The following is a 19,983-nucleotide window of genomic DNA, read 5'->3' as shown; positions in this document are numbered from 1 at the left end:
CACAAACAAAACTAACAAAAACACAATTATTTCGCTTGTGGAAAAATAAATGTCATAAAGGAGGAAAGTCGAGTGGAACAAATTACTTTGAAAAATAATTTATGGAAATGGGCACCCTCTCCTCTCCTATATCTAAGAAAAAAGCAGCACAACTTTGTAAACACAAAGACCTTTTACTATAGGGGTAAATTATTTGAAGGATTTGTGCCTTTGCATAGCGGGCAGAGTTTAATGAACTGCACTGTGCTATAGAGGTATAGGATGATCCTATACCTCCATAAATGCACAATCCTATTAGAACATTTAGGAATTAGCAACTGCATTTAAGTTAATCTTGACCTCTGCCACCTAGTTTTGCAGCATTACTTTTACATTTAATGTCTTTGGGAAAGCTTTATTGAAAAGCTGTCCAAAATACTTCCATAGAATTGCCTTAGAAGGTGGGCTACTGGGTGTCCTATACAAGGAAGTAAATCATTTAGAAATGTGCTTTTTATAATTGTTATTTACATTTGTGTAAAATGTTATATATTCTAACAGAAATATTATGTGTTAGTTGACCCATGGAGAAATAGTAGTAAAATCCATCCACCCATTTTCTTCCACTTATCCTGTGGGGGGCTGGAGCCTATCGGGCGAGAGGCGGGGTTCACCCTGGACAGGTCGCCAGTCCATTGCAGGGCCAACACATATAGACAGACAACCATTCATGTCCACAGTCATACCCACGGTCATTTTAGAGTCTCCAATTACCCTAGTCCCCATTTGCATGTCTTTGGACTGTGGGAGGAAGCTGGAGTACCAGAGAGAGCCCACGCAGGCACAGGGAGAACATGGAGACTCCACACAGAAAGATCCTGGGCCCAAGCCAGAGCTCGAACCCAGAACCTCCTTGCTATGAGGGGACAGTGCTGACCACTGCACCACTGTGCTGCCCTTAAATAAACACGTTTAGAAATTAATTAGATGTGCAAAATAGTTTCATTTAAATGATTAGGGGGGCGGCATGGTGGATAGACTCCAGCTCCCCCGTGACCCTTAACAGGAATAAGCGGAAGAAAATGGATGGATGGATGGATGGATTAATAGGGGACCTTGGGTGGTTTATTTTGAATGAAAGTAAAATCTTGAAAATTTGTGCTGTGAAAATTATGGACTTGATTCGTCAATGAATTGATCATAATAATATAATGCACTTGTTTTGTTTGTATTTTATGTTGTTTTTGTTAGTTTTTTTGATGCTTTGTGGTCAGCCACTTTTGAATTTTTCAATTTTTTAATTTTAATTTTGTTGAGCATATCACTTAAAGATTGCTTTCAGTATGCAATGTGAATATTAAACTCTTTCACAAAAACTTTTTTCCACTTAAATATATTTTTTCGTATCAATTCGTGTAGGGAGGGAGGGGGCACGCCTACGTTGAAGTTTTGAAGGAGGGGTGCTTGTTTGGGATTGGCCAGAGAAATCACAAGATGAGGAATTTAAAAAAAAAAGAAAGAAAAAAAAAAAGGCGTCCCTGCCGATCAGAGCAGCAGCCATAGTTTGAGGGGATTCTAATTCTACAACAATGGTGAGTTAATGGTTGAAAAGGGCTGAAAGGGCAATGTCGTAGGTTAAGCTTTTTTTTATACAGACCGTTTACTTTAGATAAATGTAGAGTTCCTGGTACTATTGAGAAAAAGTATAATCGTAGATTGGCTAGCGTTAGCCTGGCAGCCTAGCACGAGTTCCACCCTGTAATCGCTAGTTAAATGTCAAGCCCGAAAATATAGATATGTTCGGTATCGACTGAGGATTTCAAAATAAAACCAAACTTTGACGAGCAGTACATAATTGTAACACATTTTTCCCTGTTTTAACTAGTGACGTGACACAGTATTTACACGAAAGCATGCACTATACCACAGCAGCTGGTTGTTCACAATTGAGTTGCTGCAGTTACAGCACGGTAAAAAATTAGATTTTTACAAATACGTGAGCAGCAGATTTTGTCCTTTGTTAGGACCCACGAGTACACTCACAGTAAGTTAATTCTAGATATGTCGTTTCGTGTTTTTTGTGTTTATTTTGAAGTGAAACTTTGTGAGCTTCCGTTATATGCGGGAAACATTATGCAATGGTTGAAAGCGACGTGTTTGAACACATTGATCTGCCAACAGCGATTGCTGACCATTGTAATCAGTGTTTCCCTCTAGGTTTATTTTTTTACTGCATTTATGACAGCTTGATTCTCCTCCGAGCCGATAAACATTGAGAGTGCTTTAACTATCGAACACTCGTCCATTTAACTCATTTAAGGTTGCCGTCTTGTATGTCCTTGCTAACTAGCTGTTGGCTAGCTAACTGGTAGCTAGAGGAATGTCGGATCAGTTGTAAACCTGCAGAATCTACAGTCCTTTCCCATACTTTCGTCGTACGTCCATTACAAACGCACACTCCTCAGTTTCCTCTTAATCTCTGAAGATTTTCCTTTAAACACAGATAAATCCAGTCTCCCACCAGCCATCTGTCAAGGAAGGTGGTAATTATAGATTTCGAAGACTCCACGGGCACTTCTGAGGAGTTTTTTTTTTTTTTCTGTCTTCTGGAGTAATCTTTAGTGGACATGACAGAGGTGCAGATCTGTCGAATCTGGCCTACTACTCTAATTCTGGGCATTCTTCCTGGTTGACATTGGAGCTGCAATAGGGTGAGAATTTAAAAAACAAAATCGGCGGTCAATTACTTTTTTATTATTATTCGTTTTAGTGAACCTTAAGATATGATGGTAGGACAATTTACAGTTTAATAAAGATAGAAGTCAGTGTACTGAAGAGGGCTGCATATTTAATTCAAATTAATTTTAAACCGGCATATGGCCAACTGCAATTTTCAAACAGCAGGAAGGTGAACTATTTGTTGAAAACATAACACCATTTTAAATTAAATATTTTGGTTCTGCAGATAGTTTTCTACAAAGCAAATTCTACAGACGTAAGAATTGAAATTGTTTTCAATTGTGGAGCATGTAAAGACCTGGAGGATGTGTGAATATTTTTTATATTTGTTTGTGATTGAAAATGTATACAGGATGACTTCTTTCAAAACAAGATGGGCTTTTGTAATCTGCTGAAACTCCTGCAGAAAAATAACATGGGAACTGAACGTTTGTCATGGTATCTCATGTCATTTAAAAAAAATTGTGTAACTCATTGATACAGCTAACTTTTAAAATAAAACAAGTGTCTCGAGCAATGTGCGAAAAAACTTATGTTTTCAAAGTGCTCTTTGTGGGTCTGAAGATGCTAGAAAGAGAAAGTTGAGAGAAATTTTAGCCCCTCTGTCACCCTAGGAATGACATCACCCACTCTAGCCTGTGCAATACACAAGCATTGAATAAGCTGAAATTCCCCCAAAACCTCCTCAAACTAAAGCAGGGACTGTGCAAACACTGAAATGGATTTTGAAAAGATTTTTTTAATCAGCATAATCAAAAATCATGTAAACTGTTTTACATTTTAAATCATGAGGCTGTGACAATGTATGTATAAATTATAAAATATCATTATTGTGATTGCTGTCTCAGCATTCACATTAATAAGTGTGGGGAATAGCAAGATGGACTCTGTAAGAGCTTCATCTTGAAAGCTTATCATAACTAAAGGTTTACAGATTCTGGATTCTAAGGGCTGATGCAGGTTTCGTCTTAGTCAAGTCAAGTCAAGTCAATTTTATTTGTCTAGCGCCAAATCGCAACAAAAGTTATCTCATGACACTTTACAGGTAGAGCAGGTCTAGTACCACACTCCTTCAATGAATTTATACCCAATAATTCTCCATGAGCAAGCACATCCTGCAACAACGGCGACGAAAACCTTCCTTTTAACAGGCTGGAATATTGAGCAGACCCAGGCTCAATGGGGACGGCCTTCTGCTTTGACCAGTTGGGGGGAAAGAAAGCAGGAGAGCGGGGCAGAGACAAAGACAGATAATGGAGGAAGACAGAAGGAAAGAGAGGGACAGAGATAAAGAGAGAGAGAAAGGGAAGAGACTGATGGACAGACGGGGACGTGAGCAGGTGGAGCTATGGGTGGCAGTTTGAGCCTCTTCAGGTCTGCAGCCTCCTCCAGCAGCACTCAGGATCTGGGAAGCGGGGAGCCTAAAGGCTCCGGAGAAGAAGACGAGTTAGTAATATGTATGAGTATGATTTATGTATGACACATATAGGAGAACAGAGAGGGGTAGAGAGAAGCCCAGTGCACCATGGGAGATCCCCCAGCAGCCTAAGCCTATAGCAGCATATCTAAGGGCTAGCCTAAAAGCAGCCCCAACTATAAGTCTGATCAAAAAGGAAGGTCTTTAGTCTGCTCTTAAAGGTCGAGAGGGTGTCTGCATCCCGGACCAAAACTGGGAGGAACTTGGGAAATTCTAAAATTGATATATCGGCTACAATTCTTCTTCTTAACCTTTTTATAGACCAAAATAATATAATAGCACTGAAATGCTGGGAAATTGATAATTACCCCACATAACTTTTTATGAATTATGCTCTGAAAAAGTTTTCATATTGGACAACTCCTATACAGATGTTTTGATGATGTCTTAAAACTTACTATGCTTTTATTACTTTAAAAGAATTATACAATTTAATGTGTTACTGCAACTCAAACCTCATTGAAAACCATCATGATGTTTAATAATTAATTTAGATTTTCCTCTTTTTTTGATTAGACTGAGTCATTGGTGGTGTGCGATGTGGATGAGGGATTGGTGAAAAAGCTGAGAGAGTTCCGTTTACGGAAAGAGACCAATAATGCGGCTATCGTCAGTAAGTATGATAATTTTTTCTTTTCCTTATTTATAGAAAGTGATCAAGAGCCAACATTCTCAGGAGAGCACGATGTGAGAAAGTTCCATTGCAAACAGTAAAATAATAACTAGGCATTCAAATGGATTTGTGTTCCAGATTGTTAGATTTATACTTTTTGCGTCCCCAACATATTTTTTTTTAGAATTGGGTCACATCTCTGAATATGACCTTCCTTGGTAGAGGTGGGTTAAAAATGTCTATATACCGATATTTTATCGATATACATTTGTAGGAAAGATTATCGATACATAAATCCCAGTATTGACCTTTTAAAATGCATTAGATTTTACCTGTTTATATTTTTGTTTTTGTTTGCCCCTTTAGTCACGCATGATTTAGTGCGTAGTGCAACGTTACTGCAGTCAGATTATCAGATCTTGCGAGATCCAGGCCATGTGCCGCCGATCAGAGAACAACAAGATGGCGAAAGCACAACTTTAATCTCCCGCAAATTTAAGTGCCGATGTCTGGCAGCACTTCGGCTTTAAGAAGAAAGAAAACTGCGCCCAACTTGACAAAAATAATGCTGTGTGCAAAATGTGCAAAGTAGAGGTAAAGTACAACGGAAATACAACTAATCTCCGGAGCCATTTGACGAGGCATCACCAAGAGGACACTCAGCAACCAGGAAACTACAAGTCACTGCAACAACCTTCGCTGGAGAAAACATTTGGGATGAAGTTTCCATCCACGCCTCCATGTGCAGAGAACATCACTTCGGCTCTGGCAATTTTTATCTGCAAGGATCTCAGACCATACTGTGTGGTAGAAAATGTAGGCTTCAGACCCCTCGTCCAGACACTGGAATCACGCTATGTGCTACCGACACGGAAACAACTGAGTCAAGTCACAATCTCAAAGATGTACAGAGAAGTTAAAAACAACGTCGCAACTGCAATGAAATCGGCAGAGAGAGTTGCCATCACTTGGGACAGCTGGACAAGCAGAGCTATATATTATAGCTAGATATTTAAATAAAAAGTGCATGATGTTGTATAACTATTGTTTAATGGTCAGTTCTCAATGTAAATATTAATATTTAAACATAATAGGGTCTTTGCCTGAGTTACCTTCAGGCTCAGTCCCTAATTATGCACCAGGTTAGAGGGTTACTTTTAAAATTGAATTTACAGCATTAGTCCTTTGAGAATCTCTTCCATTACCAAAGCAAAATTGGTATTGTAACTAAAATATCGTATCATATATTGTATCGAATCGTATTGACTTGGGACCTAGTGTATCGAAATCGTATCGTATCGGGAGGTCAGTGGTGATACCCAGCTCTATTCCTTGGTGAAGACTAAGCTATACACCAATACTTGTGGGTTGCAATTTACCAGTAAAATTCAAAGTAAATAAGATTGGTTGCTGTTGCCCTCTGTGTTGAACAAGGAAAGGTGGCGAATAGATGCATGGGCTCGTTTAGTCCTGAATCAAATAAATGTCTTCGAATCCAAATCCAGAAACATCTTCACCTGTTCCCTAGAGTATTTTTTTCTGAAACAGTTCTATAAATGTCAGTTTTGTTCACTGACTCTGTATGCATGATATGTAAAGGAGCATTTCACTAAATGCTGGCTGTTCTCTGCTACTAGAATTCTCTGATATCATTATTCACGCTTCAATTGAAATATACAAATGGTGATGAAATCGAATGTTTCTGACACAGATATGTATCATAATAGTGTTGTACATTGATCGAATTAAAATTAGCTGTGAAGATAACTTTTTAATTATTTAAATAATTATTAATTTAGCAGGATTTCATTTACATTAAATCAACCAAAGGGCACCACCATTAGGATGGGGAAATTGCTATTTCACTGATCCAGGGTCACTGGCTCTCTAATTACCTTAGAAATCTGTCCATTTAGAATTGATTGATAATTAAATAACTTTAATTACAATTGCTTATCAAAAGCCAGTAAATTGAAATTTTGGAGTTCTTGACAGGGAAGAGGTTTGGTTATTTTTCATTTTGCAGCATGAAAGACACTAGGGCTGGGTGATTAATCGAATTTTAATCGTCATCGCGATATCAAAATTTATGATTAACACATCGCAAAAGTCATGTGTCCAGGATGAGAAGTTCCTTTTCACATGCTGCGAAAAGAAACCAATCACATGCGACGTAAAATTAGCTGCGCATTCGGCCCATGACATTAATTGGTGGTGTGGTGTCCGCTACAAACAGCGTGTGTGGTGATAACAGACACTAACGAGCTAGTGGAGCCAAGGGCAGGCGCGTTACGTGGATGATGACACAGAGAAAACTAGCGAGAGCGAGGAAAATGAGGTGGACCTAGTGGCGAAAAAAATAGCTCCTCACTCATTTGGAGCTATTTTGGGTTCAAACGAGACGACGTCGTACAAGCACAGGTATGGTGTAAAACATGTGGGGCGGTCGTGGCAACTACAAGGGGAAACACGACCAGTCTTCATCAACACCTCAAACACCACCAAAAAGAACTGCACAAACAATTCAAAGACAGCCAAGGCGCGAAACAGCCGACAACACCGAGTCCGCATGACGTCAAATGACTGCAGCAACCGTCCATTTCTGTGAGTTTAGCGAACGCGACTCTGCAGCCACTCGTTCGCCCTCCGAGAGGCTCTATAGTGCATCAGGGAATGTGGTAACATGTCAGCGCTCCTGCTTGAAACCTAGCAAAGAGAACATGTTGGTGTTCCTGTGTAAGAACTTGAAATAAGAGGAGGAGTTTGGGGATGAATAAATCTCCCTTTCTCTTGATTTAGTGGTTCTTCATTACTCATTTCTCCATCATAGTACTGTAATTGCCACCTGTTTAGCAAGATGATGGCATTGGCAGGTCTTGATCTTTATAATGGGAGAAATGTTTAATTTGCCAGTTGCCAAGTTTAATTTATTCTGTTGATGTTTTCTCCCAGATATCTTTTAGTTAGAGTCTTGGAAATTGTTTGAATTAGCCGACAGTCAGGTTTGAGCCTTGTGCAATTGCAGTATGCAATATGTTACAAATAAAAGCATACATTGGATACAAATAACTGTTCAATTTCTTTATTCAATGGGCATAGGCTATTAAATGTTTGTGGTCTATGTTAGCTGTAGATATTAAAACAGAAAGATATGCTTTAATGTACTGTAGCTAATATGTACCCTTTGATATTTCATAAAATTATTTATATATTACACACACACACATTTATCGCAGGTCATATCGTCATCGCAATATTGAACAGTGTGATTGCACATTGCATATTTTCCTGATATCGCCCAGCCCTAAAATACACCAACATGTATTTTAAAACTTGATAAAACAAAAGAGTAAAACAACATAACAGTATAAATAAGAATCAAACAAAAGACTAAGACCCAAAGGTTGGGCTCTCTGTCTGTCAGGGTGCGAGGCCTGGGATCACTTATTAGGAATTGTATCCACCATGGACACCCTTCATAAGACCCAACACAAGGATGTTTTCTTAAATCTGTAGTGTACCATTTGCATGCTGGGACATGTCTGCAGCATCACAATCCTTCACTTAGAATTGCCCCCCTGCAATGTCAATATTGCACTCGGCCGTATTGCTATTTCAATGGAATTTTAATTAATTTTTCAACCCAACCCCCAAATTAACAAAACCCATTAGGGGAGAATATCTATCTAGTACATTAGTATGATGTAAAGTAATTGTGCCAGTTTAAAGTAAAACTAGACTTTTAAAGTGGACATAAAGGTACGATTTCAGTCAGACAGATGTATTAAGAGTCAGAATAGAATACATAGATAATATGGTTCGGATCAAATTACTCAGCATTTCCAAGCTTCAGTTGGAGCTAAACTTGCCTGAATCTGTGGACATGTTCTGTGGGTCCCACTATGGTATTTATATTTATGTTGTCAAACAGCAACCAGTCAAGGAATTAAAGTTCATCATTTTGGAGGCACACATGCTAAATAAATAACTTCCTCCTTGTTCATGTATAATGAGACAGTGACAGTTGTCCAGTTAAATGGCTCAGTTGAGCAGTAACCTTAGCTCAACTGCAACTGTGCATGTAAATGCAACAGGCATGCTTATGTCCATTTGATGTAAGTCTTCCTCTTTTACCCACTTAGTTGAGGTGATTTAAGAGTAGAAGTAGGGAAATGGGTCACCTGGTTCTGTTCAGAGGTCTTGAAATCTACCTTCAGCACCAGCTAAGTAAGCCAGCAAGTCACCTCATTATTTAAGACAGCTAATTAACATCTTATTTGTTTAATCCAGTTATCTCGGTAACTGGATCCAAGACCTGTCACGGCACCCAGCCAAGAAGTAATGCCATAACTTAAGAGATAAAGAACTATACAGGCATCAGAGTGGTGTCATTTCATCCAGTTCTCTAATAAAAAGCAGGAATTTTGAAGCCAACAGTTGGAACAGGTGTGCTGTCAGTAAACTTGCTCAAACCTGTGCACTTGATAAAAAGAAGAAAGAATGACATGATAGTAGCTAAATCAGCTGCAGTATAAGTACAGGCATGCTCTTACTAAAAATACAGCAATTGCCTTGTTTGAATAGTTCAAACAGAGCTTAAGCTTTAACCTCCAATATCTCTGGATGAAAATGTCATTGCTGTTTAATTGGATTTGTGTATTCTCATGGCATAGACTTGAAGACACATTTGCAATACTTAATATTATATTGTTTGTTGAGGAGGTTAATATTTTTCATATAGAAATATTAAAATGTTTCTTTTGCTTCATTACAACATGACTTCTTTTAATCAGATGGTATGATAGTGTTTCTGTTCCCTGTGATGATTATACATTTTATCTTTTTTCAGTGAAGATCGATAAAGACAAGCAGCTTGTTATTATCGATGAAGAGCATGAGGTAAGTTATGGCTCTCAGGTAATGACATTGGTCTTTTCTCGGGTTGTGTTCAGCATCACATTCAAATAAAAGCATCTAAAAAAATTACAAAATTTATTAGAGCCCAACTAATGTATCAATTTGGACATTGATACTGGCCAATATTGGCCTATCACAAAAATATTTTATCAGCATAAATGATGTTCTGTATGTGCCGATGTGAAAATTATTTACTGAACCTGAAGTCCGAAATAGACGACTGGGGTAATTTGCAATCATTGAATTCCCTGTCACATGTATTTTCTCAATGCACTGATGTAGTTTTGGACACTAGAGTTCATTGTTAAACTGTAAACTACACTACCTCTATTATATGTTAATGGCCATCATTCATTTATCAAGCATAGAAACCGGCATACACCTGACCACAGGAATGATTATAAAACTGGACTTGTGTAATTTATTTAACTAGTTGTACGTCAGTGATCACAGCATGTGACGGACTGGCCAATGATGAATGAGATGGCTGAAAACAATTGCCATTAAATGTTACACCCCAATGTATTCTGGTTTTGGAAGCCTTGACCTTTTGATTTTATGACATGGAGAAGCATAATCTGACCAAGATGAGGGACTTCTCCAACTTGGAGACTGAAATCTTCACGTCACCAGATCACCTTAACCAACTAGTTTGATGTTAAATAACTGAAAAGTGAAATAAAGCAAAGTCGGGCCAGATCAACATTTTTGCTGTCATCAATCAAATGTCAAGTCAATTTTATTTGTATAGCGCCAAATCACAACAAAAGTTCTCTCATGACACTTTACAGGTAGAGCCTGCATTTTTTATTTTTTTATTTTTTATTGATCGACACTCATCATTGATTGTCAAGTGTTTTACTCTTTTTGCCGTTTTCCCCACACTTGAAGGTGAGTTGTACCAATCATGAACATCAGGCAGGAATGCACTCAAGACCAAACTGCTTTTTTCTCCTTTTTTAAAATTTTTTCTTCATTTTTTTTCTCAGAAGAAACAGCTTCTTTTTTTCCCCCAGTGGTAGTGGCTGGTGAAGTAGTGGTCAAGGAGAGGTTTGTAGTTAGGTTCAGTTTCAGTTTCAGGTGAAAAACCTTAAATGACAAACAAACCACATGATTTCCATTTACAAAGTACTCACAAAGCAAATACTTTCAAAACCCATAATAATCAATATAATTAATTTGACATGATTACTAATTTTTAAATCTTTAAATCCTTAAATTAGCAGTGACAACCTTATACACCAATTAATAAATGCCCAGTGAATAAACTACAAAATTTCCGCCAATTTTTGGACATGTTTAAAACCCATCACCAATCCCCCGTAAGCAGCCATTGATCTAGCCTGAGCCAGCATTGCACAAACCCCGATGCTACAAACCAAAGCTCTCCACGCATCTTAGTGCAACAGCAGTGCAAAAAGTGCCTCACAGTCATGCAGAAAATAAAAAGGGTCCTTACCGGCTGTCCGTTCAGTCTTTGATATGGTACATTTTTACATCTCTGCGGGTGGAATGGAGACCTGCATCTGCTCTGCTTGTGGCGTCTTTTGTCTCTGCCTAGATTGTTTGACACACCTGCGTAATTATCGGGCTCGTGCTCCAGCTGGGTGCGCCAGGCGCGCTCTCCGCTGTAGATAAAATAATTAAACTGACTTTGATCAGGGGTTTTGACAGGCCAAACTAGTGCTGAATTACTTACAAAAATCTACTGTGGTCACCGACGTGAAGATGGGTGGGAATGTGTTCTACAAATACTAATAATAACATCCAATATTTTTTTAACGGGGCTTGGCCCGCCTCCAAGCGCATCACAGGCCACGCAGTCGCGCGATCGCGCATCAGCTTTTCAACAGCAGTTAGCCACAACATTGATAGATGAAGATTAGATAGTAAGAGGGTGTCATGGCTGTGCTTGTATGTATCAGTAAGTGGTGGAGGAGACACAGAGGCACAACTGTGCACATCCAAGCATCGAACAACATCCTGTTCTGCGCAGTCTTATGCAAAGCTCCAAAGGCATGCTACGATCTTTCTCTGGCAAGTTCCCCCATGATCAAGACCGCCATCTGCCCTGAAGCAGCCTGATGCAATTGATCAGCGTGCTGTTGAACCTGCACTCCTGCTCTGCTGCAGGGTTTATGATATAAAAGTATATTACTGGAAATATACAGCAGTGTAGTTGATCAGTAAGTAGATGATTCCCCCCTCCTATTACTGTGTCCCTGTGATCGCCATAAGCTATGATTTTATTATGTATCTTCAACTGAATATGGGGCTCTTTGTTCTTAGATGTCCATCAGAATGCTCTAGCGTGCTGCACAGCCTGGTCAAGCTGAGTTGAAAATATATGTAGACAATCTTGTATAAGTGTTAATTTTGGCAGCTATTTTTGGATTTAGTCTTAACCATTTGCTTTTTACCTAAAACTAACATGCATTTTCTTCTGAAGATTATCAACCATCAACTGATGTCCCTTTCTCTCATTCTCTCTTTCTCTCTTTCACTTGCTCTTTGCTCAATCACTAGACATCATCTAAAAAAATCACAATAATCACCACATTACATCTCAACATAAAATATCATAATGGCCAAACAAAAAAAAAAATCAAATGTATATTTTGGCCGATATATTGATTTTGGTATTCCCTTATATTGGAGTCAACCCCAACAATCCTGTTTTCGTGAGGCCCTAAAATTAAGCACTAAGCACTGGCCTTACAGCTGCTTGATGAACTTTAGTTGATGAATTGTTAATGACACCTCTGTATTGTTTTAGGATATTTCTCCTGATGAGCTGAAGGACAAACTGCCTGAGAGACAGCCAAGATATCCTTTGAATTAATAACCTGTTTGATTTGAACATTTTTATTTAGAGTAATTATGAGTCTGTGATTTTCGATGAAGCTTATAATCAATTCCTCCAACATATCCTGTGTTCTTTTGGCTTTGTTTTGGGTGGGTTTTACCTTAAAGGTTATTTACATATAAATGTGTTATTCATTTTTTGTCAGTGGAGCCATTTGTCATATGTTGAATATTCTTAGCTGCAGAAACATTTGTTGTGTACAGTTATAAGTACCAACATGATGATGGACGTGTGTCTTATCCACTCTGCCTCATATTCGTCAGTCCATGCGGTAAGAACCTTGAGTTAAATCCAGAGCAGCATTTAACTGAACAGTGCATCATGTTTTTGCTATTTACTGAACTTTTCTAATTGTTTGGCAGGTTGCAAACCAGAGCAGCACATGATGTATGCTGGAAGCAAAATCAAACTGGAGCAAACTATTGGACTGACCAAGGTTGGTAAACTCTCATGTTGATAAATTGAGTGTCGCAGGAATGAGCCTTAAATGATGAGTCTTAAAACACATGACTCCTTTTGTTCAAATAATTCTGGTCCCTATCAATCAGGTTGACACAAGCAATATTCCTTATCCCATGGGCCTTGGGTTGAAAAATACCCTAACCTAAACCTCTGTTTTCTCATTTTAATTAAACATTTTTTTCTCTCTCCAGGTGTTTGAGGTCAGAAACACAGAGGACATATCAGAAGAGTGGCTGAAATCAAAACTTGGGTTCTTCCGCTAAAGTCAGTAAGTGTGGGATGTGAGCAGGATCCAGATTGCACAGTTTGTGTCATGTCTGAAGAAGAAAATACAACAGTCAACATTCCCCTCCTGTTTGTGCTAGACCCGATTTTAGGCATTTTAGTTTTTGTCACAGGACAGCTCAAACTGTGCCAGGGCATTCAGACAGTCACATGTTTTAATACCTCCATGTGACTGTCAGTGTGCTCCAACCATGTAAACCACAACATCTGGCATTCTAAAACTGAAAATACTGCTTCATCCAGGTCTGATACTCTCTCAGATTAATGGTGATAATGCATGTGTGATAAATTGATACTCCTCTAGCTCTTAAAGTGGACTCAAACCAATCTTACTCATGTACCCTGTTCGCTAAAGAGAATTTAGAGGCATTTTACTGTGTGTTTGTGGTTTCTTAGTTTACACTCCTTTTTTTGCATTTGTAAATGTTCCATTTGTCTCCTTTATATTTGATGTTTGTTTAGTTTTATTTCTGGTGCATCTAGGGTAATTAAACACATTCATTTCTTTTTGTTGTGAATAGCATACTTCCTATGAATTAGAACAAGATAAACTTCAGTTGTAGTCACATTCAGCATTGATTTAAGGGCATTTAAATGATGATTTAATAAAAAAAAAGTTTTAATCACAACAGTCTAAAAAAGACAATTGGAAGATAATGTTCCCCTTGTGCCTGTAGAAGCCCTGTGTCATTTATCATGCTGCAGATCATCACCAGATCTCTTCTTTGTGTCTCTGTATGAACAGGAAATCATGAGATTCTTGGGTAAAAATTTTTTATTCTTCTTTGTTTTAATGACTCTACACTCCTCTTCACTAAAACATTCCAAACTGGACAGTTTGTACAAGAAACCATTGTCTCCAGTGGCAACAGTCTTTAAAGAAATACTGCATGAAGGGCACCTTCTATTTTTAATCTCTTGGGCTACTTGACTGTTTGTGGGATGTTGTGTCTTTATTGAAATTGTTTGCTATTATTGTGCATATAACTGTCATTTTTAGTTATTAAGAAAGCTGTATTTAAATCTTGTTAAAAAAAAAAGTAGCTCAATGGTTCAGGCTGTCTAAGGTGGTGGGGGTGGGGGTTCAACTTTTTTAAACTTCCAATTTTCGTTTCCCATACAAATCTAAGTGTGACCCATTTTCATTTTCCATACAGATGAGTGTGTGACCAATCAGTGTGTGTTATTTCTTTGAAGGCTGATACTGATTTTTACATATTGAATACAGCAGCAGCTCCTTCTTCATGCCTGTGTGTAATATTTTGTTTGATCTGCACCTTCTACTCTTATTGGACATTGTTTTTTTTTTGTCTCAACTGAATTTTCATTGTGCCAAAATGCAGGGTTTAAAACAACAAAAAATGTATTATTCAAACCTTTATGGACTGTATCAATGTGGTTGCCCCAAAGTGACATGTTGTTTTATTTGTCTGAGGGTCCCCTATAACTTCAGAATAAGTCACCCATATGTTAAGGATTTGCATAGTGTGTTATGCATGCACAATACATATGTTATCATGCTGGATCTGTACTGTCTAGTTGGACTTTAAAACAGGCCGATTTCAAATCCAAATTTTTAGAATGGAGGAGTGAAACAGTAAAAATCAATCACTTTCAAACTCCTCATTGACTTTACCTTATGAATACATTTGTATGTATGAATATGACTCAAGATGCTGACATGTCAACATTTTCATCATATGTACTTCCAGGCTTATTTGTTCCTTAAATCAATACTGACATGTTTTCGTGACCGTGGCTTTAGTGACTGTGTTGCAGGCTAACCTTTTATATAAAGTCTTCTATGTTGTTTTGTCTCCTGCATATCATGAAACAGTTGGAAACCTATGTATTCCTTCACTATTTTGCCACACTGAATATCAGGAATTGACAAAAAAATTGGACCTATGACCAAATAAGATACATAAAATTGTCATGAAATGCATGAAGAGAATTTGTGTGAATGACTGGCTAGGCTTGAGGGTGAAACCTCTACCAGTATAGCTATGTCATTTTCCTGAAGGGGAACTGCCCCTAAGTAATCAATAAAGTCTATCTATGAATGACTACAGTGGCAATAATATCAGCTTGGGCAATTGATTTGACCCAGGTAAAGAAAAACAGTAACAAACTAATTCTGCTATTTTACCTCATCAGTGTGCTTTGTTACTAAGGAACTCCCACTTAAGAGTTGGGTAGATTGATTTCAAGCCTCGCAATACCACCTTAAGATGATTTACTACAAAAATCTACAACACAAAATTCCTTGTGTTATTTTGATGTTTGAAATGTTTTTAATCTGTAATGTCAGGGCTAAAGTTCATGGTAATCATACCAACTTTTGCCAAGATACAGTCGCTTCTGGTTTTTACTCTGAGACTTATTTGTTAGTAAGTTTTACATTTTTTGAGTCATCGGAATTCTTTTGATAACTTTTAATCAATTGTGTAATAATATTATGTGTACAGGTTTTTATCCAAAAAGGATAAACAGCCTTGGAAGAGTTTGAAAAAGGAAATTTTTCATTTATGCTTATTTGTATTATAGTGCCCCCTGTCAACTGAATGTCAACAAAGTTGGCACACGTGTTGACGGGTTCAATTCTAATGTCTGAACCAATTTTAATGTTAATCAGGTACACTGTTGTGAAGATGCACAACATTTCGTCACAGCAACAGGTCACAGGAAGTAGATGGGGTGTAACTAATCTATCTAATCATCTAACTAATTCTTTCGATAACATTTTGCAATGAGTATCTTTAGATCATATGTGCAAAGTTTCGTGCTTGTTTTATCTGTTACCCTAGCAATAAATTGCTGATTGCAATAAACAGCAATCCCAAGATCATTGCTGGTTATTTCACATAAGAAGTTGAGAGGAGGATGGGGACCCCTTCCAGAATCCATGTTGATTTGGGAACAGAAAATGTTACAATGGCAGAAATGCAAAGGTTCTTATGCTATATGAAGGATCATCACCTCGTAAGTAACTGCTATATCTCTGGGTCAAGTAATCATAATCAGCGGAAAAAGCTGGTGGTCGTTTTTGAGAAGACATCATACTCAATACGGATGAATCTTTTCCAGGAACGGAAATACAAAGACTGTTTCTCTGGAGACTTCTTGGACAAACTGCTTATATTGTTTAGTTGTCTCTCCATCATTGATGTAGGCCTACTGATGCAATGCCTGTTCCATTGTGTGTGTGTGTGTGTGGGGGGGGGGGGGCAGGGGGTAGAGCGAGAGCGGGTGCTTGCATAGGCCCTAACAGGCCATCAGTCACAAATTATATTAAAAGTATCACGGATTAAATTAATTTTATACTATCCATTAACTGGGTAAAACAATAGACACGGAAACACTATCCAGCATCTTTTTTCTTTAGCTGTTTGCTCTACCCAATTGTGTGTTGACCTGACCTGATATTATGTTATGGGTGAGTAGAGGTTGTTTTGAATCACTATGAGAGTGCTGCAAGATACTGAGGTCTGGCTTTCATCAAGAGCCAATAATGGCTCATTTAGGCTATATGTTTATTTTAAGAATCTTGACCTTTATATTGAGTCATTGCTCATAGTGTGATGACCACTAGACCAAATTATGGATCTTTGCCCAACATTGATTTTCACAGATTAATGAAATAAATACAAAGTACTGCATGGAAGTAAGGAAATTAACAGTTTGGCAATAAAACATAGGCGGCATGGTGGTGCAGTGGTTAGCACTGTCACCTCACAGCGAGAAGGTTCCAGGTTCGAGTCCCTGCTCAGGCAAGAGATCTTTCTATGTGGAGTCTGCATGTTCTCCCTGTGCCTGCGTGGGTTGTCGCTGGGCACTCCAGCTTCCCCCACAGAGGAATTAATCAAATACTCAAAATTGATTGTAGGCATGACTGTGAGTGTGAATGGTTGTCTGTCTATAGATGTTGGACCTGTGATGGACTGGTGATCCATCTAGGGTGTAGCCTGCCTTTTACCTGAAAACTGCTGGGATAGGCTCCAGGTCCCCCCCCATGACCCTTTACAGGATAAGCGTAAGGTGGAATATTATCTGTGATAAATACCCATGGACTGTCAATTTTCTTTCTCTTTTTAAAGTATTGTCTTCATTAGTGTTAGCTTTTTCTATTAGTTTCTTTTTACAATTTGAAATACAGTTTAATATATTTCAAGAAAATCCTATCCCACAAGCAACCCTACAACACAACCTTTACAAAATGACAAATCCAAAACAATAAATATAATAAAAGACTAATCAATTTTGTAATTGGTGTTCCAATGCCTGTGGTAGCAGCAGTGTTAAATTCAAAAGAAAGTCTGTGTTGCCCATTGACAGCCCCAAAACATCACAGCACTTGAGGAGACCTGCATGGGCCAAAGAATGGGCCAAAATACCAGCTACAGTGTGTGCAAACCTGGTGAAGACCTACAGGAAATGTTTGCCAACCAGGGTTACGTTACAAAGTATTGAGGTGAACCTTTGATATTACTTTGATAATACTTATTTTCTGCACCATTATACAAATAAATTCTTTGAAAATCTGAAGTTGAATGATGTTCTGGATAGGAGGCATACGTCCATGGCAATTCCAAATTTGGACCACATGCACAAGCGACAGGACGTCTTGCCAGTCCAGCTTCTGCCATGATTGTGATTTCAATCTTGTTAACACAGATTACATCGGACCCTGTGACAAATTTTAACATTCTTCTGAGACCAGTATCATCCAATCCCCAAATGTACTGTTGCAGGAAGTGAAAGCTCTGGAACTCCGCTTGAGTTGAAAGAGAGGCATCGAGTAACTTTAAAAGCTTTCTAGTTGTTGGGTTTTTGTTGTCATACATGTGCAAGACACCCAAAAGCTTCTTTTAGGGAGAAACCAGCAATATGGGACATCTTTTCGGACGCACATCTTGGCTTTTGGATCAACTGTTTGTGTGCAACTTCTATGAGGATGCTTTTTAAATTCTCTTGTGTTGGAATTGCTGTTACATCCAAACGATCCAAAAAGTCAATTAGCTCATCCCTGTCCTCCTCTGAAAAACCTTCTTTCAAGGCGGTGATGATCAGATTCCTGTCTGACTGACTTACATACAGAAGAAGACTTTCAAAAAGCACATCATCTGAGACTTCATTCTTCCTAAAACTAAGTGCCATTGCAAAAGCAGAGGAAAGGCGACAGGGAAAATAGCCATGGTCTTGAAATCCCTTCAGTAGAATACGGCCAATGGATTTTCACTTGTCTTCTTGTCACTTAGGACACTTAGGGTCCTCCCCTTCAGCTGTGTAGTCCATAAACTCTGTCCAGAAGGCAGCATACATATCCCTTGACACAGCATCTACTTCAGCTCCTTTTTCATCCATGTAAGTCTGTCTCAGGTTGTCTTTGAGGATTAGTTCATCCTTGAATCTCCTCCAGTAGATTAACCCTATGATGTTTTATAATACTCACATCAAGTGAACCTGTGGAACTACAGGTGATACACCCATAAAAGCTGACTGGAGTAATGTCTGCTGTGCAGGATGCATCAATTCTAGATGCTGTGTCTAGAGCAGTGAGAGCTGAGCTTGTTATGAGCAAGATGACCGATGTGAGGCTAAGGTCCTCATTGATCTGCAGGACAGGTTGATATGGCAAACATTGGGGCCAATCACCACCTCAGATGTGTTTAGGAATTCCTCTCTCTCTTGAGAAGTTGCTCATCTTTTTTATGCACGTCATTCAGTTGTCCATCTATGTGCACATTTGAGTTTCCCCCATTATTCTCATCTTTGGGGGCCTTAGTGCACAGATAAAATCTCAGTACCCCCATTCTTGGTACGCTGTAAATTTCTTAGATTTAAGTAGTTTCATCAAAAATAGCTTCCTCCTGATAGTCTAATATGTCATGATCAGTGTCATCGTCACTCTCACAGTTTTTCAAGCAATGAATGTTTTGGTGATTCTTTTGTACTTGCACCAAGATGTTGTACACAGAAGCATCTTGCTGCAATCCTATCTCCATAAGTTGGTATGTAGACAGCCTGTGCATCATCGTCCAAACAATGACTGTGGCATCAATCAGTAAACAGGAAAGACAGAGGTATGTTTGTACTGTTGTTGTTGTTGTTGTTGTTATGCACCTTCAAATTACAAACAGTACATGATATCATGCTTGGTTATCTCTGATGATGCTTACAACCTCTCTTAGTTAGCTTACAATCAAAAGATTTTACTTCTACAGTATTGGGCACTGGCTGCATGTGGCCCCTGGGCCATGGTTTGCCCACCTCAGAGTTTACAGCTACAGGCTACAACCATAGATAATGATGTGCTATTGCCATCCAGTTGATAGTCTAATTTGCAGTAAACACTGGTCCTCCAGCCCCTTTCCCTGCCACGGTCTCACAAAAATCCATGGGAGTTCAGTCCCTGCATTTATGTATAAGAAGGCCCATGCCTTTTTTTTTTTTTTTTTTTTTTTTTTTAGTGAAACAGAGTATTTCACTTTGGTCATCATGGGCATGCAATACTCTGTGTTCAGTAAATGGGCTGTATGCAAGTCCCACTGAAATTGGCCAGGTGAGGACACAAGCAGGGAAAACCAGAAACAAAGAATATGTACAACACTGCCACCCCATATTGGCCTGCTCCAGCGTTATTAT

The 19,983-nt window shown here is 38.6% G+C and overlaps 1 protein-coding gene and 1 pseudogene across 1 annotated transcript; one reads left to right on the top strand and one right to left on the bottom strand.

The window, feature by feature from the left end:
- The first annotated feature begins 1,457 nt into the window (after positions 1 to 1,457).
- gmfb (glia maturation factor, beta) lies at positions 1,458 to 16,537 on the top strand. The gene is made up of 7 exons (XM_086182713.1): positions 1,458 to 1,571; positions 4,712 to 4,808; positions 9,658 to 9,707; positions 12,502 to 12,553; positions 12,782 to 12,862; positions 12,954 to 13,027; positions 13,245 to 16,537. The coding sequence occupies exons 1-7, from the start codon at positions 1,569 to 1,571 to the stop codon at positions 13,314 to 13,316; spliced, it is 429 nt and encodes a 142-aa protein (XP_086038839.1). The 5' UTR covers positions 1,458 to 1,568; the 3' UTR covers positions 13,317 to 16,537.
- A 1,252-nt stretch (positions 16,538 to 17,789) lies between these two features.
- On the bottom strand, positions 17,790 to 19,373 carry LOC147246195 (uncharacterized; annotated as a pseudogene).
- Between the last annotated feature and the right edge of the window lie 610 nt (positions 19,374 to 19,983).

The sequence above is a fragment of the Aulostomus chinensis genome, chromosome 17 (genome assembly GCF_037954235.1).
Source record: "Aulostomus chinensis isolate RoL2024-O1b breed Wild chromosome 17, RoL_Achi_v1.0, whole genome shotgun sequence".
NCBI classification, from domain to species: domain Eukaryota; kingdom Metazoa; phylum Chordata; class Actinopteri; order Syngnathiformes; family Aulostomidae; genus Aulostomus; species Aulostomus chinensis.
The sequence above is the reverse complement of the archived record's forward strand: the minus strand, read 5'-3'. Positions and strand labels throughout refer to the sequence as shown.

Excerpts from the sequence above, each read along its gene's own strand:
- gmfb (XM_086182713.1), top strand. Across the intron at positions 12,863-12,953 it reads CATATTCGTCAGTCCATGCG|GTTGCAAACCAGAGCAGCAC; the intron begins GTAAGAACCTTG and ends ATTGTTTGGCAG. Across the intron at positions 13,028-13,244 it reads AAACTATTGGACTGACCAAG|GTGTTTGAGGTCAGAAACAC; the intron begins GTTGGTAAACTC and ends TTCTCTCTCCAG.